The sequence below is a fragment of the Salmo salar genome, chromosome ssa24, assembly GCF_905237065.1.
Source record: "Salmo salar chromosome ssa24, Ssal_v3.1, whole genome shotgun sequence".
In the NCBI taxonomy this organism is placed as follows: Eukaryota; Metazoa; Chordata; class Actinopteri; order Salmoniformes; family Salmonidae; genus Salmo; species Salmo salar.
Genome location: NC_059465.1, coordinates 12652294 through 12670548, shown reverse-complemented (window position 1 = coordinate 12670548; position 18255 = coordinate 12652294). Strand labels below are relative to the sequence as shown.

At 42.6% G+C, this 18255-nt stretch overlaps 1 protein-coding gene across 9 annotated transcripts in view; it reads left to right on the top strand.

Annotated features, from left to right (window-relative positions):
* The first annotated feature begins 16403 nt into the window (after nt 1-16403).
* LOC106585083 (autism susceptibility gene 2 protein) overlaps nt 16404-18255 on the top strand; it is a 380813-nt gene continuing 378961 nt past the window's right edge. For 6 of the 9 annotated variants that reach the window (XM_014170873.2, XM_014170872.2, XM_014170875.2 and 3 more), the window contains exon 1: nt 16406-17861. In XM_014170873.2, coding sequence (XP_014026348.1) covers nt 17568-17861 — 294 coding nt within the window. In that variant the 5' untranslated portion in view covers nt 16406-17567. Of the gene's footprint in view, nt 17862-18255 lie in introns of all 9 variants that reach the window. The other 3 variants (XM_014170870.2, XM_045707151.1, XM_014170876.2) reach the window with 3 other exon arrangements.

Here is an 18255-nt window from a genome sequence, read left to right as displayed (position 1 = left end):
TTCTGATCGTAGTCAGAAATAAATGTTTGTGTCATTACTGGATATGAGCGAGAGTTCTAAGGAAGTGACTATTTCTAACTTAAAAGGGATGTTGTGACATCTCTCTTGGTCTCTACACATTGACAACTTAAAGGGCAATTCCGCCAGTTTTCAACCTCCTTCATTATCACCAGCACCAAACCAGTGTCTACATGTATGAAAACAATGCACTTCTCTAAGCTGTGGTTAAAAAGATACGAAGAAAGGTCCTAACAATTTTTTATCTGTGACATCCTTGGGTAGGATTAAAAGTAAGAAAAACTGTGATTTTCAAAACCTGCAACAAGTTTCTAGCCAGAGTGAGGGTATTTTCTTGCTCCCCACGTCACCGAGTATCTGATAGTGTTTGAAAATCATTTTTCACTACTTTTGATGTCATCGGGTAGAAATTTTGAACTTAATATTTTTTCTATAAAATGTAGAAATGGGCCGTTTTCACATATGTAGAGTAGACTGGTATTGTGCTGGAGACAATACAAATTTGTTTGAAAAATGGTGGAATTGCCCTTTTAAATTGAACATAAATCGCTGAATAATCTATTACAGTAAACTCTCACATTTTGTTTCAGTGTATGAAATCACTCACAGATATCCAGTTAAAAGACATGCAAAAGGTTGATATTTATCAGTGTGCATTCTGAGCAGTGTAAATGGAGCTGAGTGGCAGGTGATGACATATAGCGTGAGCTATATCATAAGCTGACTAAATTACATTTCAATGGCGGTATCCCTAATTGCACCCTATTCTCTATAGTGCACTACTTTTGACCAGGGCCCATAGGTAAGAGTAGTGCACGATATAGGAGACAGGGTGCCATTTAGGAAGCAGCCTATATTACATTTTGGCAACTTACAGTACAGTACTGAATCTACACAGCGTGAGTCCATCCGTCTGTGCATTGCTTGACAGAGGTTGTCACATGGCACTGTGTCCCTGTACGGATCAACCGTTTTTCTATAAGGGGTGCGGAAAATGTGTAGTGTAGCATGTGCCGGGATTCATCCAAATTGACAAGGCTATAGTGGGGCGAGTCGAGAGCTTCCTCGGTGTCCACATCACTAAGAAATTAACACACACACCCACACAGTTGTGAAGAAGGCATAACAGCACCTCTTCCCCCCTCAGGAGGCTGAAAAGATTTGGCATGGGCCCTCAGGTCCTTAAAAAGTTCTACAGCTGCACCATTGAGAGCATCTTGACTGGCTGCATCACCGCTTGGTATGGCCACTGCAAAGGCACCCAACTGCAAGGCACTACAGAGGGCAGTGAGTACGGCCCAGTACATCACTGGGACCAAGCTCCCTGCCATCCAGGACCTCTACACCAGGCGGTGTCAAATACTCCAGGCACACACACACACACACACACACACACACACACACACACACACACACACACACACACTTTCACTCTCAAAATCAAATCAAATTGTATTGGTCACATACACATGGTTAGCAAATGTTATTCTGAGTGTAGCGAAATGCTTGTGCCTCTAGTTCCGACAGTGCAGCAATATCTAACAAGTAATATCTAACAATTCCACAACAAAAGCTAATACACACACATCTAAGTAAAGGAATGGAATAAGAATGTATAAATATATGGATAAGCAATGTCAGAGCGGCATTGGCTAAGATGCAGTAGATAGTATAGAACACAGCATATACATATGAGATGAGTAATGCAAGATGTGTAAACATTGTTAAATCAAAAATCAAATCAATCTTTATTTGTCACATGCACTGAATACAACAAGTGTAGACTTTACCGTGAAATGCTTACTTACATGCCCTTAACCAACAGCACAGTTCAAGAAGAGTTAAGAAAATATTTACCAAATAACTAAAGTAAAAAATTATAACACAATAACATAACAATTACGAGACTATACACAAGGGGTACCGGTACCGAGTCAGTGTGCGGTGGTACAGGTTATAGGTCATTTGTACATGTAGGTAGGGATGAAGTGACAATGCATAGAAAATAAACAGCGAGTAGCAGCAGTGTACAAAACAAAGAGGGGGGGGGTCAATGTAATAGTCCGGTGGCCATTTTTATTAATTGTTTAGCAGTCTTATGGCTTGTGGGTAGAAGCTGTTAAGGAGCCTTTTGGTGCTAGACTTGGCGCTCCGGAACCGCTTGCCGTGCGGTAGCAGAGAAAACAGTCTATGACTTGGGTGACTGGAGTCTCAGAAATTTTATGGGCTTTCCTCTGACACCGCCTATTATATAGGTCCTGGATTGCAGAAAGCTTGGCCCCAGTGATGTACTGGGCCGTACGCATTACCCTCTGTAGCGCCTTACAGTCATATGCCGAGCAGTTGCCATACCACACGGTGATGCAACCGGTAAGGATGCTCTCGATGGTGCAGCTGTAGAACTTTCTGAGGATCTGGGGACCCATGCCAAATCTTTTCAGTCTCCTGAGGGGGAAAAGGTTTTGTCTTGCCCTCTTCACGACTGTCTTGGTGTGTTTGGACCATGATAGATCGTTGGTGATGTGGACACCAAGGAACTTGAAGCTCTTGACCCGCTCCACTACATTCCCGTTGATGTTAATGGGGGCCTGTTAGGCCCGCCTTTTCCTGTAGTTCACGATCAGCTCCTTTATCTTGCACACATTGAGGGAGAGGTTGTTGTCCTGGCACCACGCTGCCAGTTCTCTGACCTCCTCCCTATAGGCTGTCTCATCGTTGTCGGTGATCAGACCTACCACTGTTGTGTCGTCAGCAAACTTAATGATGGTGTTGGAGTCGTGTTTGGCCATGCAGTCATGGGTGAATAGGGAATACAGGAGGGGACTGAGCACGCACCCTAAGGGGCCCCAGTTTTGAGAATCAGCGTGGCAGACGTGTTGATACCTACCCTTACCACCTGGGGACGGCCCGTCAGGAAGTCCAGGATCCAATTGCAGACGGATGTGTTTAGTCCCAGGGTCCTTAGCTTAGTGATATGCTTCGTGGGCACTATGGTCTTGAACACTGAGCTGTAGTCAATAAACAGCATTCTCACATAGGTGTTCCTTTTGTCCAGGTGGGAAAGGGCAGTGTGGAGTGCGATTGAGGTTGCGTCATCTGTGGATCTGTTGGGGCGGTATGCGAATTGTAGTGGGTCTAAGGTATTCGGCAGGATGCTGTTGATGTGAGCCATGATCAGCCTTTCAAAGCACTTCATGGATACCGACGTGAGTGCTACGGGGTGGTAAATCATTTACGCAGGTTACCTTCGCTTTCTTGGGCACAGGCACTATGGTGGTCTTCTTGAAACATGTAGGTTTTACAGACTGTCAGGGGGAGGTTGAAAATGTCAGTGAAGACACTTGCCAGTTGGACCGCGCATGCTTTGAGTACACGTCCTGGTAATCCATCTGGCTCACGGCTTTATGAATGTTGACCTGTTTAAAGGTCTTGCTCACATCGGCTACCGAAAGCATTATCACATAGTCATCCAGAACAGCTGGTGCTCTCGTGCATACTTCAGTGTTGCTTGCCTCGAAGCTAGCATAAAAGGCATTTAGCTCGTCTGGTAGGCTCATGTCACTGGGCAGCTCGCGTCTGGTTTTCCCTTTATAGTCCGTAATAGTTTTAGTAGGATTCAAACTTAATCCTGTATTGACGCTTTGCTTGTCTGATGGTTCGTCTGAGGGCATAGCGGGATTTCTTATAGGCGTCCGGATTGGTGTCCCGCTCCTTGAAAGCGGCAGGTCAAGTTTTTACAGTGAGGGGAAAAGTATTTGATCCCCTGCTGATTTTGTACGTTTGCCCACTGACAAAGAAATGATCAGTCTATAATTTTAATGGTAGGTTTATTTGAACAGTGAGAGACAGAATAACAACAAAAAAATCCAGAAAAACGCATGTCAAAAATGTAAAAAATTGATTTGCATTTTAATGAGGGAAATTAGTATTTGACCCCTCTGCAAAACATGACTTAGTACTTGGTGGCAAAACCCTTGTTGGCAATCAGAGGTCAGACGTTTCTTGTAGTTGGCCACCAGGTTTGCACACATCTCAGGAGGGATTTTGTCCCACTCCTCTTTGCAGATCTTCTCCAAGTCATTAAGGTTTTGAGGCTGACGTTTGGCAACTCGAACCTTCAGCTCCCTCTACAGATTTTCTATGGGATTAAGGTCTGGAGACTGGCTAGGCCACTCCAGGACCTTAATGTGCTTCTTCTTGAGCCACTCCTTTGTTGCCTTGGCCGTGTGTTTTGGGTCATTGTCATGCTGGAATACCCATACACGATCCATTTTCAATGTCCTGGCTGAGGGAAGGAGGTTCTCACCCAAGATTTGACGGTACATGGCCCCGTTCATTGTCCCTTTGATGCGGTGAAGTTGTCCTGTCCCCTTAGCAGAAGAACACCCCCAAAGCATAATGTTTCCACCTCCATGTTTGACGGTGGGTATGGTGTTCTTGGGGTCATAGGCAGCATTCCTCCTCCTCCAAACACGGCGAGTTGAGTTGATGCCAAAGAGCTCCATTTTGGTCTCATCTGACCACAACACTTTCACCCAGTTGTCCTCTGAATCATTCAGATGTTCATTGGCAAACTTCAGACGGGCATTTATATGTGCTTTCTTGAGCAGGGGGACCTTGCGGGCGCTGCAGGATTTCAGTCCTTCACGGCGTAGTGTGTTACCAATTGTTTTCTTGGTGACTATGGTCCCAGCTGCCTTGAGATCATTGACAAGATCCTCCCGTGTAGTTCTGGGCTGATTCCTCACCGTTCTCATAATCATTGCAACTCCCCGAGGTGAGATCTTGCATGGAGCCCCAGGCCGAGGGAGATTGACAGTTCTTTTATGTTTCTTCCATTTGCGAATAATCGCACCAACTGTTGTCACCTTCTCACCAAGCTGCTTGGCGATGGTCTTGTAGCCCATTTCAGCCTTGTGTAGGTCTACAATCTTGTCCCTGACATCCTTGGAGAGCTCTTTGGTGTTGGCCATGGTGGAGAGTTTGGAATCTAATTGATTGATTGCTTCTGTGGACAGGTGTCTTTTATACAGGTAACAAACTAAGATTAGGAGCACTCCCTTTAAGAGTGTGCTCCTAATCTCAGCTCGTTACCTGTATAAAAGACACCTGGGAGCCAGAAATCTTTCTGATTGAGAGGGGGTCAAATACTTATTTCCCTCATTAAAATGCAAATCAATTTATAACATTTTTTACATGCGTTTTTCTGGATGTTTTTGTTGTTATTCTGTCTCTCACTGTTGAAATCAACCTACCATTAAAATTATAGACTGATCATTTCTTTGTCAGTGGGCAAACGTACAAAATCAGCAGGGGATCAAATACTTTTTTCTCCTCACTGTAGCTTGATGCGGATGTTGCCTGTAATCCATGGCTTCTGGTTGGGATATGTACATACGGTCACTGTGGGGACAACGTTGTCGATACACTTATTGATGAAGCCGATGACTGAGGTGGTATACTCCTCAATGCCATTGGATGAATCCCGGAACATATTCCAGTCTGTGCTAGAAAACAGTCCTGTAGCGTATTATCCGTGTTATCTGACCACTTCCGTATTGAGTGAGTCACTGGTACTTTCTGCTTTAGTTTTTGCTTGTAAGCAGGAAACAGGAGGATAGAATTACGGTCAGATTTGCCAAATGGAGGGACGGGAGAGCTTTGTATGCATCTCTGTGTGTGGAGTAAAGGTGGTCTAGAGTTTTTTTCCCCTCTGGTTGCACATGTGACATGCTGGTAAAAATGAGGTAAAACTGATTTAAGTTTGCCTCCATTAAAGTCCCCGGACACTAGGAGCGCTGCTTCGGGGTGAGTATTTTCTTGTTTGCTTATGGCCTTAGAGTTGGTTGAGTGCAGTCTTAGTGCCAGCATCGGTCTGTGGTAAATAGACGGCTACAAATAATATAGATGAGAACTCTCTTGGTAGCTAGTGTGGTGTACAGCTTATTATAAGGTACTCTACCTCAGGCGAACAATACCTTGAGACTTCTTTAATATTAGACATCGCGCACTAGCTGTTATTGACATAAAGACACAAACACCCACCCCTCTTCTTACCAGACGTAGCTTCTGTGTTCTGCTGGTGCATTGAAAATCCCTCCAGCTCTATATTATCCGTGTTGTCGTTCAGCCACGACTCGGTGAAACATAAGATATTACAGTTCTTTATGTCCCGTTGGTAAGATAATCGTAATCGTAGGTCATGAATTTTATTTTCCAACGTTAGCAAGTAGAATTGTTGGCATTGGGAGATTACTCGCTCGCCTACGGATTTTCAAAAGGCAGCCCGATCTGCGTGCTCTTTTCCTCCGTCTTTTCTTCACGCAAATGACGGGGATCTGGGCCTGTTCCCAGGAGAGCAGTATACCTTTCTCATCAGACTCGTTAGAGGAAAAAGCTTCTTCTAGTTCGTGGTGAGTAATCCCAGTTCTGATGTCCAGAAGTTATTTTTGCAACTTTAATAAAGTGGCATTATTAATAAAGTGACTAGTGTTCCATTTATTAAAGTGGCCAATTATTTCAAGTCTGTATATAGGCAGCAGCCTCTCTGTGCTAGTGATGGCTGTTTAGCAGTCTGATGGCCTTGACATAGAAGCTGTTTTTCAGTCTCTTGTTCCCAGCTTGATGCACCTGTACTGACCTCGTCTTCTGGATGATAGCGGGGTGAACAGGCAGTGGCTCGGGTAGTTGTTGTCTTTGATGATCTTTTTGGCCTTCCTGTGACATCGTGTGTTGTAAGTGTCATGGAGGGAAGGTAGTTTGCCCCCGATGATGCGTTGTGCAGACCGCACCACCCTCTGGGGAACCCTGAGGTTGTGGGCGGTTCAGTTGCTGTACCAGGCGGTGATACAGCCTGACAGGATGCTCTCAATTGTGCATTTGTAAAAGTTTGTGAGGGTTTTAGGTGACAAGCCAAATTTCTCCAGCCTCCTTAGGTTGAAGAGGCACTGTTGCGCCTTCTTCACCACACTGTCTGTGTTGGTGGACCATTTCAGTTTGTCAATGATGTGTACGCGGAGGAACTCAACTTTCCACCTTCTCCACTGCTGTCCCGTCGATATGGATAGTGGGGTGCTCCCTCTGCTGTTTCCTGAAGTCCACGATCATCTCCTTTTGTTTTGTTGACATAGTGAGATGTTATTTTCCTGACACCACACTCTGAGAGCACTCACCTCCTCCCTGTAGGCTCTCGTCGTTGATGGTAATTAAGCCTACTACTGTTGTCATCTGCAAACTTGATGATTGAGTTGGAGGCGTGCATGGCCACACAGTCATGGGTGAACAGGGAGTACAGGAGGGGGCTGAGCACACAACCTTGTGGGGCCCCGGTGTTGAGGATCAGCGAAGTGGAGGTGTTGTTCCCTGCCTTCACCACCTGGGGGCGGCCCGTCATTAAGTCCAGGACCCAATTGCACAGGGCTTGGTTCAGACCCAGGGCCTCAAGCTTAATGATGAGCTTGGAGGGTACTATGGTGTTGAATGCTGAGCACTTCATGATGACAGAAGTGAGTGCTACGGGGTGACTGTCATTTAGTTCAGTTACCTTTGCATTCTTGGGTACAGGAACAATGGTGGCCATCTAGACGCATGTGGGGACAGCAGACTGGGATAGGGAGAGATTCAATATGTCCGTAAACACACCAGCAAGCTGGTCTGTGCATGCTCTGGGGACACGGCTGGGGATGTTGTCTGTGATCCTTGCAAGGATTAACATGAGTAAATGTCTTACGTCAGCCACAGAGAAGGAGAGCCCACAGTCCTTGTAGCTAGCCGCATCAGTGGCACTGTGTTATCCTCAAAGTGGGCAAAGAACGTGTTTAGCTTGTCTGGCAACAAGACTTTGGTGTCCTCGACGTGGCTGGTTTTCCTTTTGTAGTCCATGATTGTCTGTAAACCCTGCCACATACGTCTCGTGTCTGAGTCGTTGAATTGCGACTCCACTTTGTCTTGATATTGATGTTTTGCCTGTTTGATTGCCTTGCAGAGGGAACAACTACTCTTTGTATTGTGCCATACTCCAAGTCACCTTGCCATGGTTAAATGCAGTAGTTTGTGCTTTCAGTTTTGCACGAATGCTGCCATCTAGCCACGGTTTCTGGTTAGGGTAGGTTTTAATACTCACAGTGGGTACAACATCTCCTATACACTTCTTGATAAACTCAGTGACCGTTTCAGTGTACACGTTCATATTATTCTCAGAGGCTACCTAAACATATCCCAGTCCCCATGATCAAAACAATCTCAAAGCGTGGATTTCCGAGTTGTTCAGACTAGCATTGAATAGTCCTTGGCATGGGTGCTTCATGTTTGAGTTTCTGCCTATATGAAGGGAGGAGCAAAATGGAGTGGTGGTCAGATTTGCCAAAAGGAGGGCGGGGGAGGGCCTTGTATGCATCCCGGAAGTTAGTTACAATGATCCAGTGTTTATCCAGCGCGAGTGCTACAGTCAATATGCTGATAGAATTTAGGTAACCTTTTCCTCATATTTGCTTTGTTAAAATCCCCAGCTACAATAAATGCAGCCTTAGGATATATGGTTTCCAGTTTGCATAAAGTCCATTGAAGTTCCTTGGGGGCCTTCGTGGTATTGGCTTGAGGGGATATACACAGCTGTGACAATACCCAAAGAGAATTCTCTTGGGAGATAAAACGGTCGACATTTGATTGTGAGGAATTCTAGGTCAGGTGAACAAAAGGACTTGAGTTCCTGTAAGTTATAATTACACCATGAGTCATTAATCATGAAATGCGCTGCTGCTACTGTCTATTATATATCCTGTTTCCTAGTCACTTTACCCCTACCTATATGTGCATAGATACCTCAATTACCTCATACCCCTGCACATCGACTCAGTACTGGTACTCCCTGTATATAGCCATGTTACCTTTACTCAGTATTGTTGTTCATTATTCACTGTTTACTTACTCCTTGTGTCACTATTTTTATTTTTGTATTTTATCTTTCAATCTGCATTGTTGGAAAAGGACACGTATGCATTTCACTGTTAGTTTACGAAGAATGTGACAAATAAAATTCAATTTTGATTTGATCTATAAGCATGAAAAGCCTCTTGCTCCCTTGACACGGTAATGGAGAGGATAGAGCTGCATTTTATCTTAACTCTTCTGTTTGCTAATCAAGTGCTTGTGAAAGCCTGCAGGGAGACCATGATAAGAACGAGGCAAGTATAATGTGGCTGCTCAAAGCCCTCTGTATCCAAACAGACTCATTTTTACAGGCTTTTAACTTCCAATCGGCTGCTGCTGCTGTTTATTTGAATCCGTTGATTAATTTCCCTACGTTCCTATTAACTGTAGTAGAAAAGGATGCTATTCAAACCTGTGTGTTAAAACTGAAATTAGTTTTATGTCAACACAGCTCCAGAAGTGGGATAACAGACATAGGATTAGTAATGTTTTAGAAAGACAAATCCTTGAGAATAACTCTGGGAATGAAGAGGGTCATGTAAGTCTCAGGTTCACCTAGATTCATCATCAGATAGAGCAGAAAAGCAGCCAGACTTTCCAACAACTAGACTAATGTTTCTCAGTTTAACTCATAAATAGGAATTTAAGAGGAAAGATGGATGTGGTCAAATTAACGAACTTGTCATATGTATGAGAAAACGTTTCATAGACGTAGAATTCATAACTGTAGACAAGGAGGCATTACTCCCCTCATGGCCTGAAAGGAGAACAGACAGAGCCTGTGTCGTGCATAACACTTCAAATGCGTACCCTCTGTGTTGACTTGTCACTTGTCATAATGTGCTGCAGACGTACGTGTGGAAACCACACACATAAACACTCTCTTCAATCTCTCTCTCCCTATTTCTTTCTCGCTCTGTCTCTCTTTCTCTCTCACCCTTTCCCCCTCTTCTCTCTCTCTGTCTCTCTCCGTCCCGCTCTCCTTTCTCTGTCATAGTGCACTCATAACAAAACAACCCAGAAAGACAAAGCCTTGGGAGGGTGAAACACTACTGTGTGACAGTTTGTCATAACGTGTCAGTCTGCTGAGCGTCATAGTGTAAATATCACACTTGCTAATGTGACCTTGCCAGACATCGTTTGAGTTAGAGGAATCTGCCACTTGCAAACAATTACAAGGTACTTCACCTCCACATTGCTCACGCTACAGTGCACAAGTCCAACATGTTAAAGTAAGAGGAAGGAAAACAGTACACACAGTGAGCGCTGTCCCATGCAGCCAGACTCTCTCTCTGTTTGGGGACTTGGTTGAAGGCTACAGCTTATGGGGTTTCAAGTCTCAGGTGTTAATTGCAGTGTGACTGGTAGTCAGTGGTGGAAAAAGTACCCAACGGTCATACTTGAGTAAAAGTAAAGATACCTTAATAGAAAATGACTCAAGTAAAAATACATTTCACCCAATAAAATACTACTTGAGTAAAAGTCTAAAAGTATTTGGTTTAAAATATACGTAAGTATCAAAAGTAAATGTAATTACTAAAATATACTTAAGTATCAAAAGTAAAAGTATAAAATCAAAGCAAACCAGATGGCACCTTTTTCTTGTTTTTTATTTATTTATGGACGGCCAGGGGCACACTCCAACATTCAAAAATCTAAATAGTAAGATACCCCAAAAAACGACTTAAGTAGTACTTGAAAGTATTTTTACTTAAATACTTTACACCACTGCTGGTGGGAATATTGTTAATCTCAGCCACTCACTCACACAGTGATGGAGGAAAGGGACTTTTGTGTGTTATGGAAAGAGCAGTTAAGCAGTTACTTAAGATCAGTCATACAATGCTGGGGGAGAATCTGAGCACTATTCATTTGCTGATGTCAAATGAAGATTCACTTTCAATCCAGTAACATATTCACCCTTAGTGGTTGATTTACTGTAGGTATATGACTCTACAGTATGTATACTGTTGGGTTGTCTGTGTATTTACAGTAGGGACTGAAGTGCTGTCATTCTGTACTGTAGGGTTTCCTGTGCAGTGAATACTCTTACTGGTATGTTTAACAGGATCACTCAGGTGCACAAATGAGCTCCTATGTTCGTCCCTCAGCTGAAGTAAAGCTATACGGTGTGCTGGAGAAATACTGATCACTTCAGATATCTTTTAGGAAAAGCTGTGTTGACATAACAACTGTTGATGTGATTGGGAGGGTGAGAGTGTTATTACTAACAGTGTAGTAGGTAGACCAGACAGCCAGGATCGATAAAACCTATTACACTATTTCCCCAAAATGTTGAGCAATGCCTTGAACAAATATATGAAGTGGGGGATTTTTGGACCGAAGGCTACTTCCAGTTGTAAGAAAAACAAGATAGATGCAGAGAGAGCAAAGGAGCAGGAGCATAGAGATAACATGTCTTACCAGCTATACTTTTTTATTGTGACATTTATCCACATCAATCTCTTAACTCGATTTATTTCACTAAAATAGCAGGTCAGATTACTAATTTCATGCCTGTAATAAAAAGTCAATTGTCTTTTCAAGGGCTGCCAATAAATTCTGCTCCTTTCTGTTCATATACAGAGCTCTCCCAGACCAATCTTCCTGTTTTGATTAAACTTTGTTCCCCTGTGATATGAAATATCCAAAGGCTCTTAGATTTACAACAAGCTCATTAAATGATTGTCACCTTGCTGCTTTCACTATCAGCCTTGGAAAGGGAAGAAGGATAATGGAATATTTATGTGATCCAACTTAAATGTCCTCGGATAGGTATAAAACCTTTACAGCAAAATAAGGAGACTAAAGAGGATTTCTTTGAAGCAAGCAGTGGAGTCGCAGAATCATTATAGTCAGTGGTGTAAAGTACCTAAGTAGTTTTTTTGTGTATCTGTACTTTACTATTTATATTTGACAACTTTTACTTTAACTTCTCTACATTCCTAAATAAAATAATGTACTTTTTACTCCATACATTTTCCCTGACACCCACAAGTACTCGTTACATTTTGAATGCTTAGCATGACAGGAAATTGGTCCAATTCACGCACTTATCAAGAGAACATACCTGGTCATCCCTACTGCCTCTTATCTGGCAGACTCACTAAACACAAATACTTTGTTTGTAAATGATGTCTGCATGTTGTAGTGTAGCCCAGGCTAGCCGTAAATGTTAAAAAACAAGAAAATTGTGCTGGTTTGCTTAATATAAACAATTTGAAATTATTGATACTTTTTCTCTTGATACTTAAGTATTTTTTTGCAATTACATTTACTTTTGACAACCAAATACTTTAAGACTTTTACACTAATAGTATTTTACTGGGTGACCTTATATTTGTATTTATTAGGGATCCCCATTAGCTGCTGCCTTGGCTGCAGTTACTCTTCCTGGGGTCCAAACACATTAAGGCACTTACATTACAAATAAAACAAAAGATAAAACAGTACATCATAAGATTATTACACCACTACATATCTACAAAACAAAATGTACACTACCGGTCAAAAGTTTTAGAACACCTACTCATTCAAGGGTTTTTCTTTATTTTTGACTATTTTTTACATTGTAGAATAATAGTGAAGACATCACAACTATGAAATAACACACATGGAATCATGTAGTAACCAAAAATGTGTTAAATCAAAATATATTTGAGATTTTAGATTTTTCAAATAGCCACCTTTTGTCTTGATGACAGCTTTGCACACTCTTGGAATTCTCTCAACCAGCTTCATGAGGTAGTCACCTGGAATGCATTTCAATTAACAGATGTGCCTTAAAAGTTAATTTGTGGCATTTCTTTCCTCCTTAATGCATTTGAGCCCATCAGTTGTGCTGTGATAAGGTTGGGGGGGTATACAGAAGACAGCCCTATTTGGTAAAAGACCAAGTCCATATTATGGCAAGAACAGCTCAAATAAGCAAAGAGAAACGACAGTCCATTTAAGACATGAAGGTCAGTCAATAGGGAAAATGTCAAGAACTTTGAAAGTTTCTTCAAGTGCAAAAATCATCAAGCGCTATGATGAAACTGGCTCTCATGAGGACCGCCACAGGAAAGGATGACCCAGAGTTACCTCTGCTGCAGAGGATAACTTGATTAAGAGTTACCAGCCTCAGCAATTGCAGCCCAAGTAAATGTTTCAGAGTTCAAGGAACAGACATCTCAACATCAACTGTTCAGAGTAGACTGTGTGAATCAGGCCTTCATGGTCGAATTGATGCAAAGAAACCACTACTAAAGGACACCAAGAAGAAGAAGAGAATTTCTTGGGCCAAGAAATACAAGCAATGGACATTAAACCTGTGGAAATGTGTCCTTTGGTCTAGAGTCCAAATTGGAGGTTTTTGGTTCCAACTGCCGTGTCTTTGTGAGACGCGGTGTGGGTGAATGGATTATCTCCGTATGTGTAGTTCCCACCTTGAAGCATGGAGGAGGAGATGTGATGGTGCTTTGCTGGTGACACTGTCTGATTTATTTAGAGTTCAAGGCACACTTAACCAGCATGGCTACCACAGCATTCTGTAGCGATATGTCATCCCATCTGGTTTGGGCTTCGTGGGACTGTCATTTGTTTTTCAACAGGACAATGACCCAACACACCTCCAGGCTGTGTAAGGGCTATTTTACCAAGAAGAAGAGTGATGGAGTGCTGCATCAGATGACCTGGCCTCCACAATCCCCCAACTTCAAACCAATTTAGATGGTTTGGGATGAGTCGGACCGTAGAATGAAGGAAAAGCAGCCAACAGCATGTATGCGAACTCCTTCAAGACTGTTGGAAAAGCATTCCAGTTGAAGCTGGTTGAGAGAATGCCAAGAGTGTGCAAAGCTGTCATCAAGGCAAAGGATGGCTATTTGAAGAATCTCAAATATAAAATATATTTTGACTTCTTTTACACTTTTTTGGTTACTACATGATTCCATATGTGCTATTTCATAGTTGTGATGTCTTCACTATTATTCTACAATGTAGAAAATAGTAAAAATAAAGAAAAACCTTTTAAATGAGTAGGTGTTCCAAAACGTTTGACCGGTAGTGTATAATACCACCATACAACAATATAACAGTGTATGTGTGTTTAGATTGTGTGTGCTAGTGTTTGTGTGCATATGCGTGTGTGTGTGTGTGTGTGTGTGTGTGTGTGTGTGTGTGTGTGTGTGTCTCTTCCTAGTCCCTGCGGATCCATAAGGTGTATTTGTATCGTTTAAAAAAAATCTGATTCTACTGCTTGCATCGGTTACCTGATGTGGAATAGAGTTCCATGTATCCTACTAGCTCCATTCTCCAGGAACGGGGGGAGACCCCTTCGGGGAGGGATCCCTGCAGGTTACCGGCTAGTTGGTTGTGGAGAGCCGACACGGCGGCGACAGTTCCACCAGGCCAGAGCGGCGTCCGGCTACATGGGTAGAAGAGAAAAATAAGTAGGCAGGCGTGGGTTCCCCATTAACTTTTACTTTTACTTGAGTCATTTTCTTTTACTCAAGTATGACAATTGGGTACTTTTTCCACAACTGATTATAGTATTACAGTATTATAGAGTTATTGTACCATTTTTTTTTTTTATAAGACACAAAAGAATACCACAGTATTTCAATACAATGTAACCATACACAGTATAAAAGAACGTTTAATCAAAAGAAACAGAAATGAATGTGCTCAAATCAGGCTGGAAGAGCACTTATGTCACAGCCTACAGTCACAGAGAGAGACATGGAGAGAGAGAAAACTGAGCAACAGAGGGTTTCTAGGAACTGGGAGGATGTAAGCTCTTGTTGTGTGTAGCTAACAGGTTAATATTTTATATCATGGTATACTCGGCCTATCCCCCAGATAATCCAATGGATGTCCACCACTGCCCCAGAGAGTGGGGGTTCTAGCTTCTCTAGCTTGCAGCCCCCAGGCACTTTCATATTGAGTCTGCTGCTGCTTTTAAATTGCTAGCAAAAGACTGAATTACTCAACTAAAACCCCCATAGGCAAAAAACGTGGCCTTGTGTTTTTCTTCCGCAGTCATTCCTCAGAGGCAACTAGGCCACAGATTGGGTGGTCTCAGTTATGCCACTAGACGCTCTATCTTCAAATATGGGAGATACAGTACAGCTGGTTTAAATTACTATGTGGATTTTCAATGGATTAAATAAACAAACAAATTCAATGAACATGTTGCCTCCGTAATCATCAGAGACAATTCAGATTTTCCCATACCCCCCCATTGAGGGTAGCTAGGTGCTGAATCCTAATGTGAGATTTGTGTGGAAATGTATGCCTCTTATCAAGCGGGAAAATGAATGAAAAACAAGTCTACCCTCTCACATTATAACATCTTGATACCCCTCTTATTTGCTTATACAGTGGTATGTTAAAGCCTTTCAAAGAGTTCTGTATTCATTGGAATGAAAGTGATGTGAGGCTCAGTGAGTCTGTATGGATTACCAGAAAATACAGTGGCATGAGTAAAACACAGAGGTAATCTCTCCCCTCTCATCCATGAGGCTCTGCTCCTCTCCTCTATACCTGTCCCTCTCTAATCTCCTTACTGAATTATTTCATTCAAAGCAGTTCAACAGAGAGAGAATATATCACTGCAGTGCAGCGGAGGTTGCAGTAACAGGAGAATGATATAGCACTATGTCTTCAGACTATTGCCAATACTAAATGATTGGGGTGTTCTCTGGTTAACGTTTACTACAATTTACTACTGAATTGGTGACAATTACTTCATATACTGTTTAGCCCACCCGCAGTTTGCTCCTCCCTGTGCTAATTGTTATATTTCTTTCCGTTTTGGATAGTGCTGCACAGGCAACAAAAGGACTATACAGGAATAATACAGTAGGCCTATGTAATTACTTTGCACCTGGCTGATACAGATACATAATGCTTTCCTGTGAGAAGGCTTGAGGTTGAATCTTATGCTATGTGGTTTTATACTGTATATTAGGCTGTCTGTTCTCTTACACTTTCACTGTGTGCACTGAATGGTGGCGGCTGGTAGTAAAAATGCAAAAACCATGTGCTTATTTCCCATGCAAATATGTGATGAGGTGAAGTGCAGAAACAGAAGCCTCGTTGAAGTATCTACTCAGCAGAATGGAGATATAGCCTAGAGAACATACAATGGTGAAGAACGGACACCACTGGAGCGGAGAGTGCTACACATAATTCAATGTGGCAAGTAGCCTATCCAAATAGATACATAGGCCACCATGATTAAAGAAGCCTATCCTCTGCCCACTCAAGTCAAATCGCGCATTATAGTTGGAAAAGTGTTATAGCCTAAAGGTGTTGGCTATACTGTAGAGATTGGCATATCGGTAGTATACTTTTTGCGGAAGTCTGACAGACTGATACGCATTTGGCAACTGTCAAACTGCTGACAGACCGCTCACCAGTAGCCTGGGCAGTGGGGCATTTCTATTCGCTAACAGTAGGACGTCAGAGTGGGGGCGACTACATGGACCCGTAGGCTGCGACAGACGTATTTGTAGCCAGACAAATTACACAAAAGGAATGCGAATATTGTAGCCTATGCCTCATCACAAAGTTACTGTGCGGAATTTAAAAGTAGGCCTAGGCTATATATAAACTAGCTCACTTCCTTTGGGTAATTTGCAGAGCTGGCGGAAGTAGCCTACGTCAGTTATATCGGCTCTCTGAGGCTTTTATTGTACACTAATTTCAGATGTAGGGAATAGAGGGGAGAGTAGATTTGAATCACCCCCTGTCGCTTTAAGGACACTTATCAAAGCTTTGCATATATGCGAAAGGGAAAAATACGATGAGCCACGAGCAACTGAGCAACCAAGGACGGAATTCAGGAGTGGATTGATGTATAACTTACACGGGCCTGGAATAGCCGATGCCTTTGCCTTATGGGGTTTGATCATATACAGTGGATTGTCGTATGCTGAAGTCGCTAAACGGAGGATCATTTGGAAAATATTGCGCATAAGTAGCGAGAGATTTGGAGATCCCTGCCCTCGTGGATTTTATCGCGCAAAGGTTTAGCCCTACGGTGGAACTTGTCAGATGAATATGGTTAACCGTTGAAACTCGCTAATAGCCTACAGAGAGGATTAGCAACTTATGTAGCCCATTATCTCACCCATTATTGATAAGCACCTAATACGCATTTTGACGGATATTATCTAGACTCTTTTTTTGACAGTGGATCATGGATTGGGTGGTGGAAAACAACGGGCAGCGACATGATTTCTCAGCGCTGTCTGCGGTATTCAGCTATTAACATTGTGTTATTCCAATGCAACAAAGTTGCAAAGGAAGTGGAGTGCATAAATTGTAACTATTTCGCTGTTTTGCACCTGCTTATGTGAAGAACGCGTCGACGTTACAGTGTCTAATCGCTTAAAATACGTGAGGATTTGCATCGCTTCTTCCTCGCCCGCATGGAATATTTGAACATTTGTTTATTGTATTCGGGAGCTTTATATTCAAGGTCATTCCGTGAATCTGATTACTTATAGATGTATTATTTATAAATCCGTATCTACTAGTGATAACACTATAGTTTATTATTTCGGTTGGCCGCACAGGGAATCCGCTTTACGTTAGGTGATTTATAGTGATTTTGTCATTGCAACATTTCTAAAATGGATGGAAAATTGAAGCAGAGCCAGAGATCCCGTTCCAAACGTGAGAGGGTACGGAGACGGGAGGCAGTGGGCAAGGATGCCCGCAGTCCGAAACCTTCGTCTTGTTCAGATAGGGAGCAAAGTCCTGGGAGGGATCTCGCCTCCCAGAATGGTAAAAAGTCTCCACACTCAACACCCTCTGCCAGAACCTCGCGCCCCCCTCGTCGAAAGAGACGAGAATCCAGTTCTCAAGAAGAGGATATCATTGATGAATTTGCCATTGCCAGTTTCGTCAGCCTGGACTGTTTGGAGGTAAGGCTTATAATTACACATGTCGAACACCTCCGTATTTGCATAAGTTTTCAGCTTGACTAATGAGTTGCTATTCATGAAATGCTGTCACATAACGGTTTGTTTGACAGCAAATAAACAGGTGCTCTTTTCTCTGCGGTGTTGATGAGTGGAATGACTTGTAGATATTTTTCTTGTAGTTATGGCTTTTCTTGTTATATAGCTATTGTGCTCAACAAGGGTCTGCAGACCCTTTAGATTCATTTGATACACAATTTACATAATTTCATGCATCTATAACCATGTGGATTGTGCATATATTCAATGGATGGTCCAGCGTGTCTTTGATCATCTGTTTCTAGTAGCTTTGATGGTGATTGAACCTCAGGTGAAGTTGAAGTCCACAAATGAGATT